A 12,336-nucleotide genomic window follows, 5' to 3' on the forward strand; every position below is an offset into this window, starting at 1 on the left:
TATCCCATTATTCCAAATGTGCTATGTGTATTATGGCCATTATGCACTTGACTGGCTTCGAGACTCGAGACTACTACTCGAGTTTATCGATTTCGATAACAATAATTACTATTAATTATCTGTATTTATATTATTTATCAAAACTCAAGATTCTAGTTTCGAGTGTTTCGACATTAGAGATTTCGACTGTCGGCTATCTAACAACTCTGTACGACTTACATTTCATATTTTTTAATTATAATTGTACATAATATTACGCAGAACGATTACCTAATGAATGATAATTAAAATTTTTTCAACAATGTAACAAGAGTGAATTCATAGACGTAGTCATTTTTACATAATATTATGTTTGTTATTACTAATTTGTTTAACTAGTAAAGTGTAACCTATTATAGGTACTTAATTAATTCATTTGCTTGTTATGAATTTTCTTCTATTAATTTAAAACATTAAATAATTGTATGTTATGTAAAACTATTAACAGTACCATATTTACTTAATAATATCATTGAGTACTAAACATAATATACATTGTATATAAATAAAATAAATAAAATATTTACTATTGACTACCTACGTATATTAAATTAAAATACCTACTTTTTATAAAAATTTATTTTTATTTGTATTTTATTCAACTATATTTAAAATTATGGATTTTGAAAAAACAACTATAAGAGTGGGAATACTAACAAGTAAGTTATAATTAAATGTTTTAATATTAGTACTTAACTCTAAATACATATTATTGAACCCATTTTCAGTTAGTGACTCTAGAACACCTTCAACATCTGATATTAATTCATTTGACTCCAGTGGCCATAATTTAATTAAATTGATTAATGATTCAAATGTAATTAAATCGGCTAAAGTAGTTCAGTATGATTGTGTCACTGATGATTTTGATAAAATTCAGGTATTGTTTATTATTCTTCTTACTACATCCTTTACTAAAGGCTTAAAACAACAACTAAGTAAATCTAATTTTTAAAATTGTTCAGGGCTTATAAAAACCGTTTCATTCCATGATCAATCGATACTGAAACTATTACAGTTAATTTTTTCTATTATTAATATGATGAAAAACAATAATATGGACTTAGAATTTAGTTAACTTTTTTTTCTTTAGACAAAAGTCGTCCAAAATTATGAAACCTATACATTTATCTAGTTATTACGCCAACAATATTGTGTTTTGAGAGTTTACTCATAGTAATTTAAAAAAAATTTAAAATTTAAATTTTATTACTTTGCAATATAATAAAACAGTTTCTTAAGTTTTAAATTGAGTTATGTCAAAACAAGTGACATAAAATGTTTTATATTCACAATAACAAACCAAAACTTTTGTTTGGTAAAATTAGTAAATAAACTAAATAAACTATGTTTATATTAATCGGATTTATCTAGTTATTGCACCCGAATGTTTGTAATTTTTTCCTACACAATAATTCACGAAAAAGTGGATTTAACTATTTGTTGTTCCAAGCCCTTCAATTAGATTATTTAAGAAAAAATGTGGCTGTCAATGTGCAGTCCATAATACATTTTTTGATTACAATTAAGTTTAAAAATTAAAATACTGTACTATTTTATATAACTAATCATTTCATATAACAACACAGTAAGTATAAAATATCTTACTAATAATATAAAATACTATAATTTAAATTTGTTTTGATCAGTTATAATTTGTGTGGGAATCTATAATAATAGAATGAATTGATCTATTATAAAACTTAAAGGTAAAAATATTATCTGTTTTCGCTAGGATTTTTTATACAAAATTGTGTACCAAATTAAATTCTGTTGGTGAACAATGCTTAAGTGAAATGAAAGAAAGTTATAAAAAAATCCAAAAACGTGATATAAACAATGGTACCTATTATTGTTACAAAATATTTAAGATGTTAAAAATAGGGTTGTTAAACATGGCAATCCATTCGTAAAGAAAATCCATTTTTCACATATTATATCAATTGAAATGGAAAAAATAATGGTAGATTAAGTTTGTGTAAAATAATGGAATTCATTTAAGATAGCACATGACATGTGTGCCTTAAATAAATTGTAATAAATACATAATCAAAACTTGCTTAAAAACTAAAATATTGCAAAAAAAAAAAATCCTTTAAAATCACAGATAGTATTTTTACATTTAAGTTTTATGATGGTCAATTTAGGTTACTAAATAAAATTAGTATTTCTGAATACAGATTTGGTATATGATACATTTGTAAGGTGGAGACAATTAAAATGTGTGTAGCATCCTTTTAATTAATTGTAATTTATTTATCGTATGGCTAATTAATTTGAATAATCAGTGATTATTAATTATCTGAAATATGTCTTTAAATTATTTAGAAAGTTTTAAAATTAATTATTTGTATTCTTTCCCTGTTACTATTCTTCACCAAGATACAGCAATATTAATAAAGATAATGACCTATACTAACAAGTATAAGTCTACACATTTATACTTGTGTCAATAAATGTAGAACACATAGTATACATTTGTCTATTGTACAGCCAAAAATATATTACATTTTTATTTATCAATTATATATTGTTTAAAATAGTACTTATTACTTTAACACATTGTATTTGTATTATTAAATGTAATATAATATTATAAAATATTTATTTTATATTTTTACTGCTAAATTACATACCTTATACTATCAATACTTTTTTTTATTATTTTTTTAAACATTATGTTATAAAATATAAAATGTCACCATTGAGTGACTTCTTTTATCACGTATTCCATTTCAAATAAAAAAGAACTGTTTAATATATATCAGTGTACAAGCTTATTATACTTTGAATACTACAGATTGTTTAGTTTTAAAATAAAGTTTAAAAAAAAAATCATTATGTTTTTTCAGGCAAAAATGTCTGAATGGTGTTCTGAAAGAAAGGTAGATGTTTTATTGAGTACAGGTGGTACAGGTTTTAGTTCAAGAGATGTAACTCCTGAGGCAACTCTTGGACTTGTTCAAAAATTGACACCTGGTATAAGCCAAGCAATAATGAATGAGAGTTTAAAACTTACTCCAATGGCAATGCTTTCTAGGTATAATATAATAATAAAATTATTAAGGAAAAAATATTAATAAATTTATAAACTGATTTTTATTTTAGAGCAGTGTCTGGAATATATGAAAAAACTTTAATTATTAATTTACCAGGGAGTGCTAAAGCTAGTAAAGAGTGTTTATCTGTTGTTGCTCACACTATACCACATGCTGTTTCATTAATCAAAGATGAAAAAGAAATTTCAAAACAATTTCATAAGCAGCTAGATTTCACAGCTAATAACAAATCAAGAGTTCCGGTACATTAAATTATTGATTTTTAGTATTACATTAGTTCCATTAAGTACTTCTTCTTAAAAGAATGTTAGATATATAGCTAACTTATACTCAGTAGATAAATTTTGTGTTGTTAGCTTTATATTAGATTTAAATTAACCTATTATCATTTATCAAACCTAAAATTAAGATTATTTTATAGGGCATTTAAAATAGTTTTTTTTTCTTTAATTGAAATTGAAATATGCTTAATTATGTAAAATATTAAAAATTTTAATAGTCAATAACTCACTTTAAAATAATAATAAAACCCTTTGTACATACATATTTGAAATGTTGAGGAATTTTGTTAAAATTCCAGCAAAAGTTTAAAAAAATAGTTTTTTTGATATTTTTTAATCAAAAAATTAACGATTTATGAGATGCTTTGTAAAATCATAATATAAACATATGGTGAAAATTTCAAATATCTATGATTATTTGTTCCAAACTTACACTAAAAAAACCAAATCAATTTTATCAAAAATGTAATTCCTATAAAAATTTCTGGTTTTCCTTAATTTTTTTTGTTCACGATTGTAAAATAAGTACCAGGCATTTTTAGTTTATTCTTTACTGAAGTACAAACTAAAGAATATATTATGTAATATAATATATAAAACTAAATCTAATTTGATATCCGAACCACCTTTTATGTTGAAAATCAAAGCATTTTATCAACTAATTATTGTGTATACACGCACAAAAAAAAAATTTTCATTGTAATTTCAATACATTTATCACCACTTAAAACCTAATATTATTGTAAAATGAATTATTAAGAATTCGAATTAGTAAGTTTGCAAAATGGAAACAACAAACCGTTGTTCCCAATATTAGCTACTTTTTTATGGGTAAATATTAACTATAGTGTTATTGTCTTGAATTTTTAATTTTACTTATTTAGGAATGTGTAACAAAAATTGCGTGTCGACCCAGAGAATCACAATTTCCAAAAATGTCCATGAAATCAGCTTTAAATATTTTAAAAGAACATGCCGTCTTACAATATACAGAAAACAACAAAATTAAGTAAATTTTACACAGACATATTTTACTTTAAATAATTTCATTTGTAAATAAATTGATTTTTTTTTTTTTTTAATTTAGAATTTTATGTTAATTATTTATTATTGTGTATTAGTGTAGACTGTAGAACAATAATATTTTTTGGTAAAATTTAAAAGGTATCCTGCTGTTTTGATTTTTTCTACTGGCGATGAACTTATAAGCATTAAAGATTCATATGGTGATTGTATCAGAGACACTAACTCTGTTATGATAAAACAAATATTGGAACAAGACCATTATAAGGGGCAGGTATTCAATTTTGGAATTGTACGAGACAAGTGCGTTAATTTAAATATGTGTATTACAGTTTTTATATTAATAAAATTAATTTATGTTATTAAGTTGGGATGACCTTTGCAAACATTTTGAAGATGCATTTAACAATGCTGATATAATAATAACCAGTGGAGGTGTATCTATGGGCGAAAAAGATTTAATTAAACACGTGCTCAAAGAACATTTTAAAAGTAAAATTCATTTTGGAAGAGTTAATATGAAACCAGGGTAATTATATTAACAATGTACATATTATATTTGTGGTTAACTACTAGTTATCTATGGCACTTATATTACAGAATGCCAACTACCTTTGTGACGCTTTTTTTCAAAGACACAAAGAAATATATATTTTGTTTGCCTGGTAATCCTGTGTCTGCTGGTGTTTGTACACATTTATTTGTATTGCCATATTTAAGATCAGTTTCTGGAAAAAAGATAATTATCCATTCTTTAAAAGCAAAGGTAAATAATATTTATTTAGTATTTAGTATAATAGTGCAGTTATATTTTATAATAATTTACATAGACGTAACACATGAATTTATAGCTAACACATCCTATCAATGGATTGGATATTAGACCAGAATATCGAAGGGCGTTGCTGAAGTATGAAAATGGAGAATTATACGTGTCATGTTTGAGTAATTATATATTTTGTTAAATAATTAAATTTTTGAAGTGTAGAGCATTTAAGATATTTTAAACTTGAAACAATATTAAAATGCATAGCAAACATTAACTAGTTGCCTTCAATCCTTGGGTTATATTAGCTTAACATTTTTATTTTATTGAAATTTTATGATTTGAATGTTAATGAAATAATTTATTAATACATGTTGGAAAATATTTATGCTCGCGTGAAAAAGAAATCATACAAAACTGTATATCATATTGTCTCATTACTTTTATGAATTTTTTCCTTAGCCACAAATAGATTTAAAGTATAAAATATTGCTAATTAATGTTATTATTAAGTTAATCAATTTAATATGTGATACAATACATTGCTGTACAGAAGAAGTATATTGAATTGCCCATAATCATACTAATAGGATAATATTTTTTTTGTAATCTTACTCAAAATAAATCTCTTACTGATTTATAGATAATATAATATAACATTATTAATAAAATCATTTTTTATTTTTTTTTATGTAATGAATTAAAGCTAATCATCAACAAAGTAGCAGGCTTTTGAGTTTTGTGGGTTCTAACTGTTTACTCCATTTACCTCCGTCATCAGAAGAAGCAAATATTGAATCAAGTACAATTATGGATGTTACACTAATTAAAAGTATAGAAAATACATATATTGCACCAATATTAAATGAAACAAACTTATCTATCGAGGTAAAGAATTTAATATGTTTGGCGAATTGTTATATTTAATTATTTATCTAAAATGTATGGTATAATAAATAATAATAACAATATTTTTAATTTTAAGATAAGCAGCACATAAAGTTTTGAATATTCGTGCAGGATAGTATATAACTTTTACGTTATTACCTATATATTAGAAATTATATTGCCAGACATAATTTAATGTACTCTAACCAGCTCCAATGGCGTAGTTATGATTTTTTTCTTGGGGGGGGGGATATATAATTTATTAGTTAAACATAAAGTGGTGGGCTCAATAAGTCAATGTATTAAACATTAAAAAAAGGGCTCTGGGGGGGTCTATCCCCATATCCTCCCCATAACTACGCCACTGAGTCTAGCTCACGATAGAAGTAAACTGTTTTGCTATTGTAGGCTGAAGGTAATAATCGATGTGACTGATACCAATATTGTTGGTATTCAAATGAGTGAGGATGTGCCAGCTCGTACACGTTTTCATCAGAACACAGTTGACTTCTTTTGTGGTTTAGATTATATTATATAATACATAGTAAACACTAAACACATTTTAAAAGTTGGACATTTATTAATATTATTACACATTCATTGTCTGATTACCCATTTGTAATTCATTTTCTATTTATTATTGTATGGCTTACTGATAATTTTTTAAAAAAGAAAGAAACAGCTTTTTGTTAAAATTAGTACTAATTAGGAATTCTCCCAGTTTATTTTTATTGAAAATTATTTGGTCCAAATAATTATTTTAATAGAAAAATATTTCTAGCACAAATGATTAATTTAGTACTCTAGCTGATATGAAGGTGTTTACAGTTCCTATTATGACCTATTCCAAGAGCCCCTATAAAAGTCTTACCTTAACCCCTGGTGGTTAAATAAAATAAATTTCCATATTTCCACGGTATATGTGACAACTCACATTCTTATTGGTTGCTATATTGTCCCACGCTTAAATCCTTTAAACTACAATTATACACAGTTGCTTTTTATGCATAATTATTGTCTAGACATGTTTTTATACCTATGTACTAGGTAGTGCATATTATTGAGATGTCCATTGTAATAATATGTAAAATTATAAGCCTTTCACATTTTTTTTTATGTTTATTTTATGGTATACTGATATCATAAGTCTATTACGATTGTATGGAATATTAGAGCCATCAGATTACATATCAATAATATTAATCACTATTTAACAATATTTATCATTGAAAAGTTTATAATTTAATGAAAAATATTATTGTAAATTCCATATTACATAATAATAGTACATTAGTACACATCAATAATATAATAGTATACATTTTATTTGTTATTATAATTATTATAGATAATCAAAAAACAAGGTATTTCTGACAATATAAAAAAAGAAGAACTGCTTCTCTTTTCATGTATTAATGATGTACTGCATTTGATGACAGAAAATATATTTGAAGCTAAAACTAAAAACATACCTACTGAGTAAATTTATTATTATTCCTATTATTTATTTTATGAAATATCAGTAATCCAATCATACTGTTGGTTAGTACAATAAATAATCACATGTTTTTCAGCTCTGCTATGGGTTATGTTTTATATTCACCCGTTTATTCTTCTGAAAATTTACCACCATTTCCAGCTTCTATAAAAGATGGGTATGCTATTAAGTACATTAATGAGGATTGTTGGTCTCCAAACTCCAATATATTTAATGTTGTACAAGTATCAGTGGCTGGTACAGCTGTAAGTATATATTTTATTTTTTATGTATGTTGCTATATTTTATACTTTTGTTATTTATAATTTTTTATAGCCTGATTGTCAAAAAGAGATTAAGGAAGGAGAATGTGCACGTATTAGTACTGGTGCACCTTTACCACCAGGAGCTAATTGTGTTGTACAAGTTGAAGATACAGCTGTTGTATCTAAATCATCTGATGGAAAAGTTGAATTGGCTATTTCTATATTAAAAGAACCTAAACTATTTGAAAATGTTAGGTAAGTTTACTTCAGTATACATTTTTGTATACATATCTAATTAAAAATATTTTAGTTTCTTTATTAGCCAAATAAAATGAATACAATTCATCACATTATAATATTTCTTGAATTAATTATTGATAAAATATTAATATATGTATTTCTATTCTTTTAGAAGTATTGGTTCTGACATCTCAGTAGGACAACATCTTTTAGATCAGAAAACTGTTCTAGGTCCCTTTGAAATAGCTTTGCTACGTTCTGTAGGTTGTGAAAATGTGCAAGTGTATAAGTAAGTTTTAATACAAATATTGTAAAATACATACATATGTATATTTGACTTCAAATATTTTTAATAGATGTCCATCAATACACATTATTCCATGTAATGACAATTCGGCATATGCAATATCTCATAAGTTAAAGAATATGTTGGAAGTGGCTGACTTTAAAGGAAACTTATTTAGTCAATTATTATGTAAAAAGTTAGTTGACATTTTTAAAAATATTTTAGAACGTTCTTGATTGAAATTATAATGTTTTCTCTTAACAGCATAACCAATTTCTCTGAGCTCTTTAAAAACGTATTTGATTATGATGATGTCATTATTATTTGTGGTAGTTTTTTTGAATTTTGTGATGTTGTTGAATCACATATTCATATTCGCAACGATACACGCAAGTAAATATAAAAATATTTTAATAAATAATAATAATACATTTAAAAAGTGTAGATAATGTTTAAAGATTAAAAATAAATATAAACTAATTAATTATACTTATAATTACGATTGTGATTAATCCCTATAGGATTTCACTTGGATTTGGTAGAATGAACCACAATGAGAAAAATGTAGTATTTTTACATATTGGTATATGTGACTCGGATTATATCTATAATTGTGTACATTTATTCATATTACCTTTTTTAAGATTTACTACTGGCAGAAAAAAAATTATTTCTTCAATAAAAACAAAAGTAATTGTTTCAATTCATAACCAATTTCAGATTCCATTAAAATAAAATATATCATTTTATATTATATTATTTTCAGTGTAATGTGACCTTGCATAATTTACCTTTAGACAAATTTGAAAAAGCTGAACTTGATTATGAAAACGGAGATTTCAATGTTACTTGTTTCACAAGTAAGTTTAATTGCTATATAGTACTTGTACATATCATATTTTATCTAGAACTAATATTATAATATGTTAATCACTATTAAATTATTAAAATAAAACATATTATCATGATTATTATTTAAGTATATTTAATAAAAAATAGGCATTCATTATTTGAGACTTCAAATAAACTTTTTATAATCTGTTCTTTAATAAAATCATTTATCATTTATATAATTCAATAACTGCGTGGGAAATCTTACGTTTTTGCTAGTTAAATTGAATTATAAACCGACTTTCAAAATTGTAATTAAATTATTCTTAAATTATTTGGTCAAGATACAATTATTAACTTTTGAATTACAAAACTAACTTCATTACAATAAATTTTATTTTAAAAATGATACTGAGATTTATAATTACATGATTAATACATTAGCTAAATAATAACAATTAAATATGAAATTGTATAAAATGTGTATTTAAGAGCCATAAACAATAATTATTGTTCAACACACACACTTGATTTTTAAATTTTAAATAACAATACATTTTTCAGATAACTAATTTTATATTGCTACTTACTTTTTTGACAAATATATAGATTTAAAGAAATTAAGTAATGAGTAATTTAGTTACAAAAATTTGATGTTAAAAAATTACTTATAATAAAATGTAATTAAGTTACCATCAGATCACTTAGATAAAAAGGTAATTTTGTTACGCAATGTATAACAGTTGTGACATTAGTTATGTTATTCTTCAATGCTGTTTAATTGTTACATAATATTTTAAATTTAGTAATATTCTGATGTCATATAGCAATGGAAGTATTAATTATTATTTTACTTTTATTTCAGTGAATCGTCAAAGTTGTCTTGTAAATATACCATCTTCTGCAGACAAAATGAATAATAAGTTAAAAGAAGAAAAAAAAACTGAATTAGATGCAATTGTTACTGAAAATTCTGATTCTTATTTTATATATTACTAATTATTAGATTTTTTTTTTTATTTCAAAATGTAATTTTTTGAACTGTATATTTAATTTTATTGAAACAGATTTAAATTTTTCATCTATATAGCTACTAATCTATTGTTAAATATTGATTCTATCAACTACCACTATAAAATAAAATATAATACATAGATACTAATATACTATGGAGAAATGTTAATTATAACATGCTTAATTTATTTTATGTGAGTGTGTGTGTGTGTAATGTAAAATTATGGAAAAAAAAATGTTAAACCATTTTTACAAGAAAAATAAAAAATAAGAAAAAAACATTAGAAAATAAAATAGAATAATTTAAAAATTATTAGCAAATTAAAAAGATCTTACCCTACAACCTACATTCACAACTTAATTATTATTACCCAAGGTCATTCAAATAATAAATAAACATTATGAATGCTTAATACATTTTAGTAATCACCTATTAGTTAGATTACTATAACTATAAACGTATAAATTCAATTTTTTTAAACAATATTATACTTATAATATTAACATAAAAAAAAAAAAAAAAATGGTGATACAAATTTCTTATAAACACAAATTATTTGATAAATATTAAATTAACAATGAAATATATTTAAATTAAAAGGTATTTTATTTTACATAGACCCAACAACATGACTTGGTACCAAATTCATGTGTACTGGTGATCTTAGAAAGTGCTCGTGGTGCAGTTTGGAAATGTTTGATAACTGAAAATATTTATTTAATCATAGTGTATAAACAAATACAATAATATAGGTAAAAGTGTTAAGTCTCCACAAATAATATTTTTTAATTAAAAAAATTTAAATCTATTCAATTTTTATTTTTAAAGTTATGAAAGTTAAAAATATTCATAATATCATTAAGTACCTACATATTACAAATACATTACTGTATATTAATGTTTTACACTCAATAATAATAATACATAAGCATAGGTGTGCCCACGGGAGTGCAGCTGCACATCCTGCAAAAATGTGTGTCTACTTTAAATTTTTGATGAAAAATTGTTTAATTATTTAAAACTGATTATTGAAAGTAGGTTAGTATGTGAAATTTAATATGTAAATTAATAATTGTTTTTATTTTATATAATACCTTGTCAATAGTAATATTAAATGTTCATCTAATATTCTTTATTTTCATTATCAATAAAGCAGCGTCTAAAACATTAAAATTTATTTTAATATAGAGACATTATTATCTAATTGAATTGTAGTAGGTCAAGTAACTCATCTAGAACAATTCTGCACACCCTGTGAAAAATTCCTGCACACGCCTATGTATATAAGAAATCGTATACCTATATATTTGAAAATATTTATTTTTACTTACTTAATAATCGGAATAACTTTTAAATTTCAAGGAACGATATTGATAATCTTGCATTTATAAAATATAAAATAATATGTTTTATAGATAAACCTATCATACTAATTTAAAACATTTTACTTATATTTATGTGTTTCAAGCTATAAATATTTTGTCAATTGTGGTTTAGTTTGTTTTGTGTAATTTTCAGCTATAGCAGTTGGTTTACTTCCATTATTATTCCTTTAAACGTCTTAGTTAATGTACACAACTCTTCTACAACTCTTTCTAAGGTTACAACGTGAATATGCACTCACTTTGCATGATGTGGCAACAAATTTCATATTTTATTACCCACAATTATCTTATTTCAGCTTTACCAATGGCCATGGTAATTTTATATTGTTGAATTAAATTTTGTATTTAGATGAATTATACGCCATACAGAGAACAAATCTAAAGGAAACAATTGAAAGTAGTTTCATTGTTATAAGACGAGATTACTGGGGAATAAGGATACGAAAACGGTCATTATCAGTTTAGATTGCACAGCAAGTTTAAAACCGATTTTTGTCCATCGGGATTAACAGATAAAAATTGTTATGTACTTGCAAGTTATGAAAAAACCATTGATAACTATAACAATAATATTACGTAATAAATAAATGGCTATCGAGAGTAGTGAATACCACTGCTTTGTTCTGGAGTCAAAATACAAATAATAAATACAAAATTAGATAAAAATAACAATATTTAGATAATTTCGAAATTAATATTACTAGTGTCGATAGTAGAAACGTCAATACGAAGCATGAACATCCGAATTACGAGTACTCGATGTCGAATTCGAAGTTACGC

At 24.0% G+C, this 12,336-nt stretch overlaps 1 protein-coding gene across 1 annotated transcript; it reads left to right on the top strand.

Annotated features, from left to right (window-relative positions):
- The first annotated feature begins 7 nt into the window (after positions 1 to 7).
- Positions 8 to 10,320, top strand: LOC114133068 (gephyrin-like). Its single transcript, XM_027998689.2, has 19 exons — positions 8 to 698; positions 768 to 919; positions 2,892 to 3,079; positions 3,148 to 3,340; positions 4,264 to 4,388; positions 4,544 to 4,705; positions 4,770 to 4,931; positions 5,003 to 5,168; positions 5,254 to 5,347; positions 5,875 to 6,056; positions 7,405 to 7,535; positions 7,631 to 7,799; positions 7,870 to 8,054; positions 8,212 to 8,328; positions 8,396 to 8,521; positions 8,590 to 8,718; positions 8,847 to 9,015; positions 9,092 to 9,185; positions 10,022 to 10,320. Exons 1-19 carry the CDS (start codon positions 656 to 658, stop codon positions 10,153 to 10,155), a joined length of 2,721 nt encoding a protein of 906 aa, XP_027854490.2. The 5' UTR covers positions 8 to 655; the 3' UTR covers positions 10,156 to 10,320.
- The last annotated feature ends 2,016 nt before the right edge of the window (positions 10,321 to 12,336 follow it).

This window comes from Aphis gossypii, chromosome X (genome assembly GCF_020184175.1).
Source record: "Aphis gossypii isolate Hap1 chromosome X, ASM2018417v2, whole genome shotgun sequence".
Lineage (NCBI taxonomy): Eukaryota > Metazoa > Arthropoda > Insecta > Hemiptera > Aphididae > Aphis > Aphis gossypii.